The following is an 18,407-nucleotide window of genomic DNA, read 5'->3' on the forward strand; positions in this document are numbered from 1 at the left end:
CTCTCAGTGCCTCAGATTTGAGAGTTGGGAGCGAGACGCCTCCATTCTTGAATATGATTTCGACATAGATCCGGATCCAGCATGTCCGAAGCTGAGTCCAGGTCAGTCTTTTAGAGACATCTTGAGCTTTCCCTGGCCCGGAGCAAGCTCTTACGGGGGGGGGGCGTATGGCGGCTCATATACCGTATATGGTACCACTCTGTCACAACATGCTCAACACACCATTTGCACTGGCTTAGTCCAAGGACACGTACCCAGGCTCATTCAAGTTGCGCTGGCTTTTACAGTATAAATGACGGTATTGCACTGATGTGTGACGCTGTTCATACGTTGTTGACGGCAGCGGAGTTGAGATGTACTGGTAAGTAGGTCGGCTCTTGATATAGCGATGACCTGTGCATCGCGCCGTTCACTGAAACTAGGATACGCCAGTGCGGCTTCAGCAATTCCAACGAACAACCGCGATGCAGTATAGCCTTACGTACCGTACTGCTTTAGGCTGACCAGCGGGCCGGTGCCAACATACTGTCGTCTCCAACACGACCGATGGCCAGACCATCGCGGATCAACACAAATCATCGCCCTGTATGTGTTGTCTACCTCCAGACACAAAGAGCGTACAACATGTGCATTACGTGCAGTATAGGGTAAGTAATAGACGTCGACAAGGTATATGCATGCTTTACTACCTCTCCTCGACCCCGTACATCGAGGCCGTCTCCGATACAGTGTCCGGAGACTCGAGAGCACCATCGAGCGAACGCACGCCGTTGAGCTTCGCCTCGCTCATGATCCTCTCAGGACGGACCGCATGGCTGCGCAGCGCCTCCACCACATACGGGTTGACGTCCCGATCGACCTCCTCGCCCCAGATGATATCCAAGTGCTCGTAGCCATGCAGCCTGCGCGCAGTCGTATGCCCGGGCAGCTGCCTCAGCATCACGTCCATGTCGACGAGCGAGTCCGAGTCGCCGTAGAGGAGCACGATCGGCGTGACGATGTTCCTCGTCGGGAACCGCGCGGGGGAGGAGCTCGTGACGCCGCTCGGGCGGTGGCGCCCTGCGGCGGTGCCCGACACGCGGATGACCTTCTGCACGTCGTCGTCGTACATCTGGAACTTTGCGTTGCGCATGATCTGGAACCAGTGCACGACGGCCTTGACGGACGAGAAGGAGTAGAGGTGCGCGTACGCGGCGGACTTCTGGAGGGGGGAGATGTTGTGGGATTGCCAGCCGAAGAGGAAGCGCAGGGAGTGGTTGATGACGGCGCTGAAGACGGGTGGATAGAGGAGGGATTGCCAGGCGGGGGCCGAGGACAGAATTGCTCTGCGGCCAAAGATGAGGAACAGCAGGGTGGGACTGATAGCGGAAGTGACATATTAGAACGTGCCATACACGATGTTGATCTGGAACTCACGAGGCCTTCATAAGCCCGTCCACGATCGACGCGTGAAGGCCAGGTGGACTCATGGCCGGTGCGAGCGCAATAAAGACATTGACCTTGTCATTCAACTGCGGATGAATGCTCAGCGCTGCAAAGGCCTGCGCAGTACCCTGACTGAAGCCAACGTAGCTGAGACTCGGCTCCTTCGTCACGTCCAGGATGTATTCAATGGAATCCGGGATGTCATGCCAGGCAAAGTCGTCGATACTGTAGTTCCAGAACTTGGTGCTGTTTGGGTTGTGGTGGATGCTCTTCTTGGAGTACTTGTTCCCGCGATTATTTCCCAGCCATACATCGAAGCCGAGCTCGACAAGTGTGAAGGCGATACTCCGGGCCGGGTCGGTGAGGCAGACCCAGACCTCGCTGTTCATGAGGAGGCCGTGATGGAGGTACACTACAGGCTTGCCGGTGCTGTATCCCCGCCTCCCAGTGTCTTCCCCCCGACGGAAGGGCAGTCTGTGGAGGCCAAGCAAGTAGCCGTCTTTGGTCATGACGACGTGCTCCTCGTGCGTGTAGCCAAAGATTTCGCAGAGTCGTTCAAAGTCAGGCGCGCGTCGGATGTTTTCTGCCAGTGCTTTGTGGGGAGAGGGAGGGGTGGGTGGGCCGACGATGGCGTGCCAGAGAGTGCGCGAGTGGTTGTAGAACCATTGGATGACGGATGTAGGGAGGAATGCGATGACGAACGTAAGGACGGTCTCGAGGGCAACAAAAACGGAGCCGAAGAGGATGGCGGTATACTCGCGCCCGGTGAGGCGGCCAATGAGCGGGATGTGCGGCATGGTCCCGAGCGAGTGAGAGACGGTGACCGCGCGACGACGACCGACTCCCACAGGCGCCCATCTCGTCACTCGCCGTGCATGTGATTCTGATCGGTGGGTCCTCAACGTTTCAACGTCGTCCCTCATATAATGGGTAAGTACCTACAAACGGTCGTCGCAGACAGACCCGGACACGATAGGCTTGGAATGGACGAGTGCCGACGAAAGTAGATGCAGGAGAGGGAACTCTGGAGCTACTCAGTTATGTCCGTACGCATTCGATGAAGGCTTCAGTACTCAGCCACTTCTTGCGGTGACGAGTCCTCGAGTCCTCGCCAATAGAATGTCATCTTTACCGTTGGCCGCACCGCGAAACGTCTCAACCTAGGATGCACCTTGCTACTACCAGCAAAACTAGGTAACAGAGCATTCCAGCGCAGACAGATTAGTTGTCAAGCCTATGTACACGAAGCCCCATAAATACAGCGCATTTTGGTCACAGCAGCGAGCCTACAGATCACCCTCCTCACCAGCCCTTGGCAGCCTTGATAAAGGCCCGCACCTTGGCCATATCCTTGCCCCGCCTAGTGCTCGACTCCACGCCGCCGCTCACGTCAATAGCCCACGGGTGGACCGTCTCCACCGCCTCCCTGACGTTCTCCGGCGTGAGGCCCCCGGCGAGGATGATCGGCATCCTCCCATCCGCGCCCTTCACGCCAGGCGCCTCGCCGCGCTCCACCACCTCCCGCGCGATGTCCCAGTCCAGCGTCACCCCGCCGCCGCCGCTGAGCCCGTCGCCGCCGGGGCGCACCGCGTCCAGCAGCACAAACTGGTTCAGCCCCGGCCTCGTGACCTCCGCGATCGCGTCCAAGCCGCGCTCCCCGACATGCACCACGCGCACGACGGGCACGGGCAGGAACCTCGCCCACTCCGCGGGCTCGCGCCCGTGGAGCTGCACCATGTCCAGGTGCGCGACCTCGACCGCGCGCACGATCTTCTCCAGCGGCGCGTCCTGGAACACGCCGACGAGCAGCGGGCGGTTCGGCGAGTCCTGCGGCGCGAGCGCGTCGCGCGTCGCCTTGGCGTGCGCCGCGAACCACGGCACGCGCTCCATCTCCGCGCCCGCCCACGCCTCCGCCTGCGCGATCCTGCCCGCAAAGTTGGTCGTCAGCGAGGACGGCGTGGCGGGGGCGGGCGAGAGCGGGGGGCTGGACGAGCGGACGGGGCGGGCGAAGCGCGAGGCGTGCACGGAGACGGAGATCGCCTGCGCCTGCGCGAGCGACACCGCGCGCTTGCTCGAGGGCACGAACATGAGCCCGAGCATGTCCGCGCCGGCCTCCATCGCGCTGAGCGCCTCGTCTTCGGTGCGGATCCCGCAGATCTTCACGAGCGGCGCGTCGCCCGCCTTCTCCTTGCCCTTCCCGCCGTCCGCGGGCGGCGGCGCGGCGGGCCAGTCGAGGAGGGTGCGGATGAACGCGCGGGTGTCCTTGGCGCGCATGAGGCTCTCGCCGACGAGGACGGCGCCGACGCCCTGGCCGAGGTACGTGCGGACGTCGTCGGGGCCGGCGATGCCGCTGAGCGCGCAGAGCACGACCTCCGCGCCGGCGACCATCTCGGCGAGGCGGCTCGTCGTGGCCATGTCGACGTTGAAGTCGTGGAGGTTGCGGTTGTTCACGCCGACGACGCGCGCGCCGAGCGCGAGCGCGACGCCCATCTCCGCGGCGTTGTTCACCTCCACGAGCGGCTCCATCCCGAGCGTCTTCGCGTACGCGTAGAGCGCGCGGAGGCGCGGCTCGGCGAGCATGGCGACGATGAGCAGGACGGTGTCCGCGCCGTGGAGGCGGGCCTCTGCGATCTGGTACTCGTCGAAGATGAAGTCCTTGCGGAGGATGGCGGGGCGTTCCGCGAGCGCGTCGACGGCCTGCCGGGCGAGGCGCATGTCGAGGAGGCTGCCCTTGAACCACGTCGGCTCCGTGAGGACGGAGATGACGGACGCGCCGGCGAGGGCGTAGGTGAGGGCCTGCTGCGCTGCGTTTGCGTTCGGGGCGATGCTGCCCTTGGACGGGGACGCACGCTTGATCTCGGCCATGAGGGCGGGCTTGCGGCGTGCGCGGCGGAGGGCGTCGACGAAGGACGTGAGGGGCGGCGCGAGCGACATGGCGAGCAGGGCGTCGAGGTCGGCGGGGGATGTGCCGGGTGTGGCCTTTGCGGCCTCTACGTCGCGCATGCGCTGTGCGTAGATGCGCTCGAGGATGGTGGGGGCCTTGCCAGGGCCGTTGACGGCCTTGGACGGACCAGCGTGCGCCTGGCCGTTCGCCTGTGCGCTGCCGTTCAACCCATCCTTGCCCTCGCCGACGACGCCAAACTGCTTGTTCTCCTCCGCGTCCCAGCGACCGCCCTTGAGTTTGAGAAAGTTGCGGAGGAGGTCGTCGCCAGACTCTGAGAGGATGCTCTCTGGGTGGTACTGGACGGCCTCCATGGTGTACTCGCGGTGGCGGACGCCCATGATGACGCCGCTCTCCTGGGTGGTGGCGGTGACGGCGAGGCAGTCGGGGAGGGAGGGCGCGCCGGCGCTGAGGGAGTGGTAGCGGGTGCACTTGATGGACTGGGGGACGGCCTTGAAGATGCCGCGGCCGTCGTGGCGGACGTGGGAGACCTTGCCGTGCACGATCTCGCCTGCGTATCTGGATGGGTGGTCAGCGATGGGCGCAAACGGGTGACGGAGTGACTGACGATACTTGGCCGCCATACGCATCGACTAGGCACTGGAGGCCCATGCAGACACCGAGGATGGGGACCTTGCCGGTGAAGTAGCGGATGGCATCGCGGGAGATGCCCGAGTCGGTGGAGGGGTGGCCGGGGCCGGGGGAGACGATGAGGGCGTTGATGTGGAGGGCGGGGAGGTCGTCGGGGGCGATGGCGTCGTTGCGGACGACGGTGACCTGTGCGCCGAGGATGGAGAGGGCCTGGTAGAGGTTCCAGGTGAAGGAGTCGAAGTTGTCGATGAGGAGGACGTCGATGGGCGCGGTGAGGTCGTCGGGGAGGGGCATGGCGGGCGGGGCGGGTGAGCGGCGGGCGGGGCGGGTGAGCGGCGGGCGTGGTATAAGAGCGTCCGCTGTGTCCGCTGTGTAGCAGAGAATGGAGGCTGAGAGCGAGTTGCCGTGGCAGACTGACTCCGACAGGCGCCCAACCCTAACCCTGCCACAGGGCCTCCCTCAGCCACCCGCGTCCACCGGCTCTTTGATCGGCATCGATCAGATCGGCTGACACCGTCCGCAGAGCCCAAACGCCGCGATCGCACTACCAGTTCCTCCACGGACATCTCAGTAACGAGTCAGCCACCTGCGGTCCATCAGCTCGCATGCCCCGCACAAGTCACCTCCGACCCCAGAGCGCGCGCTGAGCATGTTTGTAACAGACTGGTCGCAGAACCATATAGGTCCTCGTCCACTCCCCGCAGCTGCCAACTGCCATGCCCGACTCTAAACCCGCCCTTTCCAACGAACCGTCCGTGGGACCTGCAAGCGAACCACCCGCGCAGACAGCACACCAACTGTGCTCTCCCCGCAACATCCTCGTGCTCGCCGCCTCCTCGCTCGCCATCGCATTCCTCCAGTCCACCACAGTGCGTACGCGCAATATACACCGACCCCAGCCAAACTCACCCTCCACCCCCCACAGATCTCGCCCAACGCTCTGCCGCCCGCCTCGCACACGCAGCCCATCCCACACTGCTTCCGCCCCGCCCACTGGGAGCTCTCGCCCCCCGGCCTCGACCCCCGCACAGCGCACGCCTCCTTCACGCTCTCCACCTTCTACGACTCCCTCTTCATCGACGCGCTCAACCCCAGCACACACGGCTCCGTCCGCTTCGTCCTCGCCGACCCGTCCGACCCGCCGCCCCCAGGCCCTCCAAGCGTGGCCGTCGACATCACCGCGCGGGTCGCCGCGCGCGACGAGGCTGCCTTCCGCGCGCGCGCGAGGGTGTGCCACACGAGGCCGCGCTGGACGGAGCCCGGCCGCATGGAGGGCGTCGTCGTGTCCGTAGTGCGCCTCCCTCCCCCTTCACACCTGCCGCCTCCAGATGCTCACGCTGGCGCTGTCCGCAGGACCCCGCGGAGGGAGACGACGCAGCTGAGCGCGCGGTACCATTCGCATTCGACATCACCGTCCGTCTCCCCGCCGGCCCGCCGCGCTCGCCCGTCGTGATCCCAGCCTTCTCCGCCTCGCTGTGGAACTATGCCTTTCTCGTCGACGACCTCCGGGACCGCGTGTCCTTCGGCTCCCTCCTCCTGCACGCCATGAACGCGCCCGTGCGTGTCGAGGTACCGTCCCACCCCACACTCGAATCGCACGCTGCTGACGCGCCGACAGTCCCTCAGCGGGGCCAGCATCAGGGTCACCAGCTGGAACGGCGACATCACGGGCTCCTTCGAGGCGACGTCCAGCATCGACTTGTACGCGCACAACGGCGCGATCGCCGCCAACGCGAGCCTCGCCCGGCCCGCGCGACCCGCTGGCGCGCCGCCCGTCGTCCCCCGGCTGTCGATGGCGTCCACCGACAAGTGAGTGCCCAGCCCCGTATGCAGACAAGGTCAGCGCGTTCACCCGCGTCCTCAGACCGATTGCGGCTCATGTCTCCCTGCTCACGGCGCCTGGCGCGGGAGACGGAGACGACCCCTGCAAGCATGCGTACAGGGCCTCGTTCGCCGCGTGGCGCGCCCCGCTCTCTGTGTCGTTCCTCGCAGCGCCCAGTGACGACCTGAACCTCACCGTGTCCGCGTCGAACGCGTACGCCCCCTCGACGATCGCCCTCCCCGACTCGTTCACGGGTACGCTTTACGCGCGGTCGACTCATCCGCACATCCCAACGGTGCACCATGAGACGGAGTCGCAGCTGGAGATGCACGGCAGGACGGTGTCGAGGGGCGAGTATGGCGAGATGCACGTCGTGTCCGGGGCCGTGCGGAGAGGAGATCGGGCGTGCGGAGAGGTAGATGCACAGGCTGTGCAGGGCGACGTGGCATTATACATCTAGTAGACTGTGTCACTCAGCCTGTGCCGGACTGTCGTGCCCCGACGCCGAGGCCAGCCAACCGGATGAACTACAGTGCTAATACACAACTTGCCAAATACGGCATATCACCTCGAGACGCCTGCGCGTGGGCGTGCTCCCTTGCGGCTAAGGACGGCCGAAGCGCCGTCGACGAAGAGTAACATTCAGAACACACGGCCACCTTCAATGGCTTGGTCGCGCGCGATGATGTGTCGCCACTGTACGGGCTCTGGCTTGTTGAGCAAAGGCTGTGTTGTGGCGGTGCCGAGGTAAGCAGTGAGGATGCTTCTCCCCCTACAGTTACTCAATACATCGAATGCCATGACACGGAAGACGACATATGCTAGATCCCAGCTGCCAAGCACGCACCCTCGAATAACGCGTGTCGCCGTGTCCAACGTTCAACCGTAACGCATCTGGACCCGGTTCGCTGCGGACTCGCGCAGACGCGTACGGTACCGTCTGGGTACCGTGGCGGACGGAAGCCGTCATGGTACTTACGTGATGTACATCCAAGCAAAGTAGGCTCTCGATCAACTATGTAAGTTGTCCGCAGTTCGAGGGGTACGTCCCTGATCGATGCCGGCGCACTGCCATGCAGTTGGTGGTTTGTTCTGATCACTCAATTCACATCGGATGTAGCATCGCCGTCCGCTGCTGCAACCGTCAGGATCAGATATCTGCCATATACTGCGTCCCAGCCTCATGACGCGCTGCGGTCAGGCAGTGCCCGTTACATATATATGTTCTGGTTGGCACCGCGGAGCCCTTCATCAAGTCCCCCTTTCAACTGCACCGTCGCTGTCCTCGCATGTCGACTCCGCCGCCGACCCCTCCCATGCAGGGCGGTAGCTCGCACCCAGCCCCCGTCGTCCTCGACGAGAGCGCCGAACGCGGCTCCCCTGCTCAGATTTCTTACGTCGACGCCGCGGGAGACCAAGACGCTGCTGAGACCGATAGGCTGCTCCCTACCACTCCTGAATCCGCACCTCTCGCCATTCCCGACGTGACCGAACATCAGGCTACGTCTGACGAGAAGAAAGGCATCATGTCCCGGTTCTCGGAGCGTCTGCGCGCGATACCGTCCACGGTCCCTACTGTCCATGTCCCCGGGCTTCAGCAGATGACTTTTGATTATCCTTTCCTCCAGCGGCTGGGCCGCGTGCGGCTTCCGGAGGACGAGGAGGCTGTTCGAGACAGACAGCCTACGGCTCCCTCTCGCTTCGCCAATTGCTGGACTGCCATCAAGAAGAGGCAGTTCCGCATCCGGTGGTGGCACTACGTGTTGCTCGTTCTTGTGATTTTGGCGGCCACGATCCCACCCATTGTCGTCACGGCCGTGCGCCATGCTCGTAGGGTACGTGCCATACTCAATGCATTTACATACGACTGATGGCTCCTACTGTGGTCTGGTGCAGCATTCTTACCGGCCCACGCCTGCTTACCAGAGGAGATGCGGCAATCCGGTGCAGCTATCCCTGCGCCTCGACGAGCCCTTCTACCGTCAAGGCCGCCAGGAATACCTTCATGCCGCGAGCGCATCGTTCGGCGTCCCCGCTGACACGCGCCTGGAGCTCAACGCGTTCGCCTCGCATGGTAACGTCCGCTTCGTTCTCGACAACAGCACCGACCCAGCCTCAGGGTGTGGCGACCAGTCGCGCCGCAACATCACGATCGACGTCACTGCCTACATGGATGACTGGAACGCATTCAGACCGAGTGTCGAGGTGTGTCGCGGGGCTCCTTGGGGCTTCACTCGCAACACAGGTCTGCACGTCCGTTTCGCAGTAAGTCCGGTTTTCACCAACAACTTATATCATACTCATCCGTCTTCGCAGGGTGGCCAGTGGCACGGCAACATGAGAACGGCATTCGATGTGACCGTTCGCCTACCCGCTGGGTCTGCTAGTCACCCTGTACGACTCGGCAGCGTCTCGGGCAATCTTCAGGACTTCGAGGTCTCCATCGACGATCTCCAAGGCCTTGCCGTCTTTGACGATTTCTCGCTGTTCGTGATGAACATGCCGATCCACGCGGAGGTATGCCGTTCATAGAATGTTTGATACTTCAGGAGTTCATTGGCATCGCAGTCGCTCGTCGCCGCGAAGGAAATCAAGCTCCGTACAATGAATGCACCCATCAGTGGGACATTCATAGCGCCGCGCATCGACCTCAATGCCAACAACGGAGAGATCAACGCCAACGCCAGTCTCGTAGCAAATGCAACCGTATCGGGGGTGACCAATGGCTGGCACTACAATAATCTGTACCTGATGATGCAGTCGACAAACCGGTACGTACTGCTCAGAGGGGCACACAAGCTATGTTTCTGACTGTGTCTGCAGAGCAATCACTGCGAACGTCGGCCTCGTCAAGCCGGCGGGCATGCGCATCGATCCAGTGCTCCCCATCGACATTAGGACGAACAATGCGCCCATCGACCTCACGGTCGCTGCCGGATCGAACTTGACCGTAAGCACCCACACGACGTTCGCCCCGACGACCGTCAAGCTCCCTGGCACGTACACTGGCGATTTCTCCTTGAACACCTGGAGCGGCTGGCAGCAACCTGTGGTACACTTCGACCGGGAGCACGACGAGCGCACCATGCAGGTCACTTCGCTCACCGACCGCGGTGTCTCGGGTAACGTACGCCTCCCTGGCTCATCGCCGCGTCCTTATGTGACCTTCTCACCGCGCGGGAGTCGTGTCACTATGAGTTCGCAGAACGGTGACCTTGATCTGTATCTATAGGTGTCCCGTCCTTGTTCGAGCTTTCCACGCTTCAGTACCGTTGGTCGTTCGGCGTGTCACATTGAGATGTGACTCGGACGAGATGACGTGGTTTGATCTTCGTACGATGTTTAGCAAACGGTATCAGGAGCTGAACTAGTCGTGAGTACATAAACGAGGATGTTGCACATTTGGTGCACGTTTTGCATGATCCCGATACTTCACATAATGATATAAATTATGACTAGCAAACACCCGTGCACTGCACGGGATGCGGTTCAAGGTTCACGGTTCACTGCACAGAGTTCAGAAGGTAAGTCAGTAGTATGATAGATTTTGAAGCGGAAGTTGAGGGGCGCCCCTCGCGCCCGGGGCGGCGCCCGGGCGACTCGGGGCCCCCGTTGCGCGGTCACGTGCACGGAAGGGGCCACGGTGGCTCTGCTGCGGAGCTTGCAGCCAATCACAAAGCCGAAATGTCGACGCGGTGGAGACACCGCGTTTTTGCTTAGTATAGGATGATTGGAACCATGGTCGTCATAGTGGACGACAAATCCGCGGATTATACCAGGCTATGGGACCTTGGCAAGGACAGGGACGAAACCCCTCGAGCTAAGGAGAACGTACAGGTGAAGGTGAGGAATGGGCTTCACAGGCTGTACTGTAACGTACACGAGGTCAATGTACTTTTGCGCAACGATGATGCGGCAGCCGGATGTGCTGCTCGTTGACTGGGCTGAGGAGGCGTCGAGCGCGATATACCTGTACTCGATGAGCCGCGAGGGCATCCGTCGCCCGGACGAGGCTCCTTCAGGCTCAGGGATCAAGGCAGAGCACGATATGTAGATGGCATTAGCAGAGCAATTGCCCGACCACAAGGATACGCAATGTAGACGCACTATCATCTATTCCAAGCAGGCGTATGAGTAGTACATACGTCAACTCCAGACAACTGCTGATACTAGCACATGCACGCGATGTTCTACTGCCCGACGTCGAGCGCGCACGGGCAGCCTCGCGCAGACTAGTGATTTATCACACTACGCACTACGCATGTATGTAGTTCTAGGGCCCACCGCGCGGCACGCAAAAGCACCTACACGAAGCGGGCAGCAGAGAGAGTAAGAGGCCATGCGCGCACGCAAACAAGAAAGACGACCAAATGACCAAGCAAAGCAGAGAGAACATATAGCGAGTAGTGAAATGTAGTCCGTGATTATCAATATTCCTTCTTCCTAGTATTCCTTGAGATATCCGGGGGCACAGGCGACGACGACGGTGACGCGAACGGGCGACGAGCACGCGCACGCTCACTCGTCCGTACACCAGATCTCGAGGCGGCCCTCCGCCTTGCCCTTGGCGCTCTCGCGCGCAGTCTCGATGGCGAGCTCGTAGTCCATCTCGTCGCGCAAGCTCACCTGCACGAGGCGATCCAGTCAGTCACACACACAAAGAAAGCGTGTTCGGACGCGCCGCACCTTGCCGCCGTCCTCGTCCTTGAACTTCATCCCGAGCCCGTCGAGCGAGCGGTTGAACTTGCTCGTCACGCGCTCGAGGAACTCCTCCCACAGCATATCGGGCGTGAGCGCCATCCCGCGCACGTCGTCATTATAGTGCAGCTACACCCGCACTCTGATCAGCACACCGCCACGCCAGACCACGCGCGCACGCCCACCGAGCACTCACCTTCACGCGGATCTTCATCAGCTCCATCGGGCCCTCATCCCACTCCCCGCTCTCATACCCCTCCTCCTCCTCATACGTGCTCACCGCGCGCTTCGCCATCGTCGGGCGCCTCGTCGGGCGGCGGCGCATCCCGCCCGCGGAGCTCGCGCTCGAGTACATGCTCGTCGGCGGCACCTGGTTGCGCCCGCGCATCGTCCCCGCGCGGCGCGGCGCGCCCGCAGCCCTCATCTCCGGCACGGGCGGCAGCGGGTCGTCCGCGTACCCGTCCAGGTAGCTGTCGTAGATCTCCGTCGTGCGCACCCCGCCCTGCGCCGGCGCGCTCGCAGGCCCGGGCGACTGCATCCCTGGCTTGCGGATGCTCAGCCCGCGCGTCGGGCCCATGCCGGCGCCCCCGCCCATGCGCCCTGCGGACGTGTTGGAGCGGCCGAGCGGCGCGGCGGACGCGGGCGGGTTGTTGGGCGGCGAGCCTGCGCGCGGCGATCGGTCGGTGGGCGCAGAGGCGGGCCCGGTGCGTGAGGGAACGGAGACGTTGATGGTCGTCATGGAGCGCTGGAGGGGCGGGGCGCGGAAGTCGTCGTCCGTCTCTGTGGATCGCAACACTGTCAGCTTCGTCGACGGTGAATGAGAGGTGAGACGCACTCGGGGGCGGGACGGGGTTGGCCAGGGTTGCGGAGCGAGTGAGCGGGCTGACGGCGTCGGGGGTTAGGCCCAACGACTGCTTCATGCGCGCGACACCCGTGAACTCGGTGAACGCTTGCGACGCGTCTTCGGCGGCGACGAGTTTCTTGCAGAGCAGACACAGTCAGCCAGGCGGTCCCAAGACGGAGGCGATGTTACCAAAGTATGCCAGAGAAGTGATCGAGGAAGGCTACACGAGATGCACATCGCCGCACAAGTGATGGTCAACACTCACCGCCTTGCCCATGTAGTCCTTTGTCTTTGCGTTCTTGAGCTTCTTCTCGGCGGGGCGGTAGAGCACGCCGACGGGCTAGAGAGCGTCAGCGCGAGATGGCAACGGAAGGACGGGTGGACGCACGATGGAGAAGACGGTGTAGCCATCGCCGCGGTCGGTGATGGCATCGTCGATGACATTGTGCTCCTCGGTGGCCTTCTCCCTGCGGGCGTCCTGGAGCTCGCGGAGGCCCTCGTCGACCTGGCCGAGGTATATCCTGGCGAGGCCCTTGTTGAAGAGGACCTCTGCGGAGTAGAGCTTGAACTTGAGGCCGAGCTGCTCGTAGTTGATGTCGCCGTTGCCGCGGAGGTAGAGGAGGGCATCGTCAAAGTCGCGGAGGGCGAGGTCGTAGCGGCCGAGGAGGAAGTTGGATACGCCGGACTGGAAGTAGCCGACGGCGAGGTACTGGTCGAGCTGGGTCGCGGCGGCGAACTGCTCGACGGCGGCCTCGTGCTCGCCGAGGGTGGCGTAGATGAGGCCCATGTTGGTGAGGATCTTGGAGCTGTCAGCGATGGTGGCGAAGAGCTCGAGGGATTTCTCAAAGTCCTCTTCGTCGTAGGCCTTGAGGGCGGCGGCCCAGGTTTCGAGCTCGGCTTTGAGAGACATGGTTAGACGGGGAGGTGAGGGCTACTAGAAATTGTGGTGCCAAGGGCCCGGGACGGTTTGTGCGAGAGTGGGCGGACGAAGAGAAGACGGTCTGGGAGTCGAAGGCGAAGGGGAAAGCGCCTGGCTGTGACAATAATGGAGAAGCCGAAAGGGGAGAGAGACCAGCACCCTGGGCGACCAGCGGGCGAAAGAGAGAGTTATAAGGAACGAAGGAAGTGAGGAAGAGAGCGGGGACCGTCGGCTAGCAGGTATGATATATGAGGGCCTGTTGGGCTGTGGTGGGCGAATGTCGACCTCTGATCAACAGTCCACGGCGGGCGCCTGCAGTGTCGTGGATGGCAGCAGCCGTCGTCGCGCCTGTGCTCGTTCTCGCGGGTGTCTTATACGACTGGTGCTGGCTGGCTGTGGCTCGACTGGCCCAGAATGGCCGTGCCGTGGCCACGCCCGCCGTAGCCATGCCAACATCCCGGCCGCCACCTCCGCACCCGCATATGGCAGTCCCATCTCCATATCTGGCCAACAACAGCTCCTCCAGTCGTTCGCACGGGCCATGACGCTCTGTCGCACGCCTCCCAGCCTCCGCACAGCGTCCAGCGCTGCTGTCTACACTGACCTCCGGACCCGCCAGAGACGGAACGCGCAGTCTTGTTATGGGAACTGTTGCCGTCCCAGGCCACGGCGCGTCCTCCGCACAGCAAACATGCTCCCTTCATATCGTCCTGATCTCCGTTCACTAACCTCATAGTATTTGATTGTCATCCTGGCCATCTCAACATCCTTGCAGCGATACCCGCGCGGGGCCGACCCTCGCAGCAGCATCACCCTCCCAGTGAGCGCTTCCGTTTGTCATGACCGGCCACATAGGCTCTCCCTCAGCGTGTATATGTATGACTGCGGCGCCGAGCAGGCTGCGCTGCGCATCGTGGCACAACAATCGTACAAGTTCACGTTTCACGGCACGGTCAACTCGCTGTCGCATACTTTTGAGTGTGAGCGCAGTCTGTCCCACCCGTGGATTCTGTCAAATGCACTCTGATGCCATCCTGATGTCGGACGACCCGCATACCTTGGCCAGGCTTGAGCCAGCCTCGTTATACTCGCTCTGCGCGCGCATTCCGCACAGGCCCATCTGACTGTATTCCCCGTGCGGGACCCTCCTTACATCCTGCCAGAACGCGTTCTCTCAGGCACAACGCAGCTTGACGACTTCGTGAGTGCTCCGTTGCTCAAACGTTCATTTCTCACCCCAATCTCACCCATCACAACCCACGAACGCGGATCGCGAGTCTATCTCGGCGGCGTGCTACTACTCACCCCAGCCTCAACGCAGCTTCTCCCTCGTAGCGGTATCCGACACCGTTGTCGCAGTAATCACACGCGGACGGCGCGCGGTCGACCTGCGATGGTCCGCGGTAAATGAACTGCAAATGAACGGAACATAGGACGGTAGCCCGCTGAGGTTCCCGAACGCAAATCGACCATCGTCCACCGACCTCCGACTGTATCTCCAGTCACATCCGCCTAGTAACAAGCCCACCGCCAGCCCAGTGGCTGAGCCCACCGCAGATCGACCCTCTGCGGATCAGCTCTCCCGCCTCACGGCTTCCAGCAGCCACGCGGCTCAGCGGTTTGCGGGCACTCTGCCCTCTGCCACCGATCACCCTGCTCTTCGCACCCGTACCCGCAGCAGACAACCCGCCTTCCAGGCCCGATTGGGACGCACCTGCACTGGTCACCCCCGACAGTGGCGCACTCGGTCGATGCTAGGGTCGTGCATGTACAGGCGGCGCGGGCGAGGCGCCGCCGTGCAAGCCTGTGGTTTCCGTCTATGCCAGCTGTCGATGTCCACTGCCTGCAGAGATCGATGAGGACCTGGCCTGGAGATCACTGACTGCATCGCTGTATGAGGATCGTATGTCGGCCCACACAGCGAGCGATGTTAGAAGGCCAATTGCCTTGGCATTGTGAAGGGTGCGAGATCCGTGAGTCGCGTCCGCATACACTTATTTGATTCATGCCACAGCGAGAAAACCGTGGTCAACTGTGGGGAGAGCTCGTGGAACAAGCCGCATCTCAAGCTCACGAACGCCATCCTCCCGGGATGCCGCGCTGAGGTGCTGAAGTTGTGCAGACCGTCGGACCTGGACATGATATGTGTCTACAGCGGTCCGGATCTCATCATCCGCGCCCATGCTGAACAGAACACGTATCGCAAGCCAGATCTACTTACTGTACATCAACTGGTGCGGAACTCGGTGGGATGGCACACAAGCACGAAGCTGGGAAACCAGGTCGCACAGTCGTCCGACGAGGAGCTTCCGCTCAAATCGGACTGGGTGCTTTGGGATGATATGGCGGATGAGCGAAGGCGGCGTTGCGCAAACAGCGGCTCAGGATAGGCTCGACGGTCGAGGGACCGTCGAGTATGTAATGAAACGATGACATTACAACCTGCCTGTTACTTATTCACGTGTGTTGTAGCTATAGATTGAATAGATTGTTTTACTCATCTGACTTCGCTGACGTTGATGTTGTACGACGCTGTACAGTACTAGTGCCGCCTACCTGCCACTGCGCATCTCCCAGCGGCTGCCTACACCCCATTGCATCGAGTCAGCCCGGAAAAGAGACTACTTCCTAGATGATACGTCGCCTCTGATGCCAGACGTATGGGACCTTAGTGCCACTCTCACATGGAGGCGGTACAGACGTGAATGTTGGCTTCATCCGACACGGAGACACAGAGGAGTACGTTGTCCATTGACTTGCAGTATTAACCATCAAATGCACCTTGTGTAATCTCTATTCCGAAATTAGTCCTTGCAAACCCCCTCATAGTGCGCTCTAGTTCGTCCTCGAAGCCTTCTCCCTTGAGACCCACCATTCGCAGCGCCCACTGCCGAACCCTGGTGACATAGAATGCAAAGTCCAAGAAGGTAGTAGCAAGGAGGAATGTGAAGTATCTGCGATACTCGGCCAGGCGCTCCGCGAGTGTGAGGGACGGGTCAGTGGTGAGCGAACGCGAGGCCCACGAGCCGGTGATGCGTATGCGGTTCACGGGCGAGCCATACTGTTGATTGTTGCCTGTGTGACGAGTGCTCGAATTGTGAGCGCTCGCGGCCAGGTCATACACGCAATACTCACCTTGCACAATGCGCATGTTCCGCCCAATGAAGATGAGTTCCTTGGGGATCTTATCCGTGTTCGTCAAGAACTTGCGTAGCCTCTCCTTCAGCTGGACGCTCCGCTCGTACTCTGACATCTCCGTCCACCGCCGACTGCCGCTCTCACCACCAGCCGACTTCCCACTCCGTCGGAGCTTCACAGGCCGCATCAGTGTTGCACTTGCGAAGAGGCCTGCCTCGCCGATCCCCCACTCCTTGGCAACCGCTTCGACCTCGCCGTAGTCGAGCGTCAACAGGCCCTTCCACAAAACGGCATACTGGCGCTGGAACTCCGGTCGGCAGCGGACATAAAGGCCATGGTCGAGGAGCACGAACTGGGGGCGTCCGGGGTGCTGTGGGTGCGGGCGGACGAAGATGTTGCCGGGGTGCGGGTCACAGTGAACCCAGCCCCAGTCGAAGATCTGCGCGCTGAACAGCTCAATCATCGTCCGCATGATCCACGAGACACCGCCCTTGAGCGGGCCCTGCTGCATGATGCGAGAGTAGTCGGGCCCGGTTGCCGACGGTGTCGAGGGGATCACGTCGGCAGGGGAGGCTTCGCCCATGAGCGCGCGGATGGCGCGCCGGTCTGAGAGACGGACGCCGTCGATCCACTCGGCGACCATGACCTTCTTGGTGGACAGCGCAGGGAACACCTTGGGTACGTAGACTTTGTCCGCAAGGCGCGGCTCGGCAGCGACAAAGCGGGCAGTCTCTTGGGCGTTCTTTGCCTCGAGCTCGAAGTCAAGTTCGCGTCGGAGGTGGTCACAGATAAAGTCTACGACGCGGTACTATCAGTATACACACAAAAATAACAAGGAAAGGGGGCCGCACCAACAGTGAAGTACACCGGCATGTCGAAGATGTACTTCTCGTAGATCCACATGACGATCCTGTATGCACCGAGGTCCCACTCAACTTGCCGGCTGACGTCCGGCTTCTGGACCTTGACCGCCACCCAATGCCCGCCGTCCTCCGGCCTGAGCTTCGCGCGATGTACCTGCGCGATGCTTGCGCTTGCTGCGGCTTGCTCTTCGAAGACCTCAAACACGCCGTCCGGGCCGGCGGGCGGACGGCCGAGCTCGCGGCGGAAGACCTTGTCGACGACAGAATACGGAACTTGCGGGGCGTCGTCGAAGAGCTTTGAAAACTTGTCTTGCATTGGAGCAGGCATGAGCGCGGCGTTGTTCGCGAAGGCTTGGCCTACGCGAGCGAGTCGCGGGTGGTCGGTCAGCGTTCACCCAGAGCTGTCCGGCGTACTTACCGATCTTGATATAGAGCCCGCCATTGGAGGTGAACAGGTCGTATACGCGATCTGCGACGCGTGCGTGGAGGGCGGGAATCTCGTGGCTGAGCTCAGGTTTGAAGTTGAGCTTGTAGTCGAGGGCGATCATGGCACACTGTGAGGAAGCGATCGTTCTGTGAGCACAGAAAGATCACCGGAGCCACTGCATCGTGAGTACGAGGTAGTATCTGCATTCCTCCGCCGAAAGCAGATGACCAGCCGGTGTGATGGGCAGACACGCCGACCCGTCGGACTGCGACGCTCTCTCGTGCATTGCAGTGGGGGATGGAAGGAACAAGACGTACCGCCCAGAACGTACGTAGATTTCTTGTGACCGCCGACGCGTTGAATTCGGTGTCCACGAACCACAGGGCCCCGAGAGTACCCGCGAAGTAGAGCGTCCGGCGGGCATACCTCGCTGTTCGAGAGCTCGACTGGGGTATCGAGGCTTGCCGATGCGACACAGAAGCGTAAGGGCGAGAATAGGTAAGCCGCGAGGAAAGTCTAGGGCCTGCGAGCTTGGGGCGAAGGAGACTGGTCGTGTGAGCGCAGGCACGAAAGGCGGCTAGGCGCGAGTAGGACAAGACCATGTCAATAGGGTGTGATTATGAGAGATATTAGCTACTGCTAGATGTCTAGTTCGACGACATGAGGGGGGATGCTGGCGGGGACATGGACATGGGACGCTGGACGACGAGGCGAACATGGTGCGGCGAGCGTGACACTG

At 61.7% G+C, this 18,407-nt stretch overlaps 6 protein-coding genes across 6 annotated transcripts; 2 read left to right on the top strand and 4 right to left on the bottom strand.

The window, feature by feature from the left end:
• Nucleotides 1-518: 518 nt before the first annotated feature.
• C8Q71DRAFT_456905 (triacylglycerol lipase) lies at nt 519-2,253 on the bottom strand. Its single transcript, XM_047918656.1, has 2 exons — nt 1,417-2,253; nt 519-1,358 (listed from the first exon to the last, which is right to left on the bottom strand). The coding sequence occupies exons 1-2, from the start codon at nt 2,220-2,222 to the stop codon at nt 686-688; spliced, it is 1,479 nt and encodes a 492-aa protein (XP_047772386.1). The 5' UTR covers nt 2,223-2,253; the 3' UTR covers nt 519-685.
• Nucleotides 2,254-2,484: 231 nt separating this feature from the next.
• On the bottom strand, nt 2,485-5,476 carry C8Q71DRAFT_912175 (N-anthranilate isomerase). The gene is made up of 3 exons (XM_047929178.1): nt 5,291-5,476; nt 4,935-5,270; nt 2,485-4,885 (listed from the first exon to the last, which is right to left on the bottom strand). Exons 2-3 carry the CDS (start codon nt 5,249-5,251, stop codon nt 2,728-2,730), a joined length of 2,475 nt encoding a protein of 824 aa, XP_047772387.1. The 5' UTR covers nt 5,252-5,270; nt 5,291-5,476; the 3' UTR covers nt 2,485-2,727.
• A 197-nt stretch (nt 5,477-5,673) lies between these two features.
• Nucleotides 5,674-7,239, top strand: C8Q71DRAFT_863749 (uncharacterized protein; the record flags this gene model as incomplete). Its single annotated transcript, XM_047928224.1, has 5 exons — nt 5,674-5,826; nt 5,883-6,248; nt 6,311-6,526; nt 6,576-6,766; nt 6,822-7,239. The coding sequence occupies 5 exons, from the start codon at nt 5,674-5,676 to the stop codon at nt 7,237-7,239; spliced, it is 1,344 nt and encodes a 447-aa protein (XP_047772388.1).
• Nucleotides 7,240-7,959: 720 nt separating this feature from the next.
• On the top strand, nt 7,960-10,164 carry C8Q71DRAFT_456940 (uncharacterized protein). Its single transcript, XM_047918657.1, has 5 exons — nt 7,960-8,614; nt 8,676-9,044; nt 9,096-9,296; nt 9,348-9,550; nt 9,603-10,164. Exons 1-5 carry the CDS (start codon nt 8,069-8,071, stop codon nt 10,009-10,011), a joined length of 1,728 nt encoding a protein of 575 aa, XP_047772389.1. The 5' UTR covers nt 7,960-8,068; the 3' UTR covers nt 10,012-10,164.
• A 930-nt stretch (nt 10,165-11,094) lies between these two features.
• On the bottom strand, nt 11,095-13,356 carry C8Q71DRAFT_457016 (NADPH oxidase regulator NoxR). Its single transcript, XM_047918658.1, has 6 exons — nt 12,710-13,356; nt 12,587-12,661; nt 12,313-12,457; nt 11,674-12,257; nt 11,466-11,606; nt 11,095-11,405 (listed from the first exon to the last, which is right to left on the bottom strand). Exons 1-6 carry the CDS (start codon nt 13,229-13,231, stop codon nt 11,298-11,300), a joined length of 1,575 nt encoding a protein of 524 aa, XP_047772390.1. The 5' UTR covers nt 13,232-13,356; the 3' UTR covers nt 11,095-11,297.
• A 2,578-nt stretch (nt 13,357-15,934) lies between these two features.
• Nucleotides 15,935-18,390, bottom strand: C8Q71DRAFT_792689 (atypical/ABC1/ABC1-B protein kinase). Its single transcript, XM_047925427.1, has 5 exons — nt 17,986-18,390; nt 17,660-17,795; nt 17,230-17,598; nt 16,376-17,173; nt 15,935-16,315 (listed from the first exon to the last, which is right to left on the bottom strand). Exons 1-5 carry the CDS (start codon nt 18,268-18,270, stop codon nt 16,005-16,007), a joined length of 1,899 nt encoding a protein of 632 aa, XP_047772391.1. The 5' UTR covers nt 18,271-18,390; the 3' UTR covers nt 15,935-16,004.
• Between the last annotated feature and the right edge of the window lie 17 nt (nt 18,391-18,407).

Source organism: Rhodofomes roseus (genome assembly GCF_022264815.1).
Source record: "Rhodofomes roseus strain CIRM-BRFM 1785 chromosome Unknown C8Q71scaffold_48, whole genome shotgun sequence".
NCBI lineage: Eukaryota > Fungi > Basidiomycota > Agaricomycetes > Polyporales > Fomitopsidaceae > Rhodofomes > Rhodofomes roseus.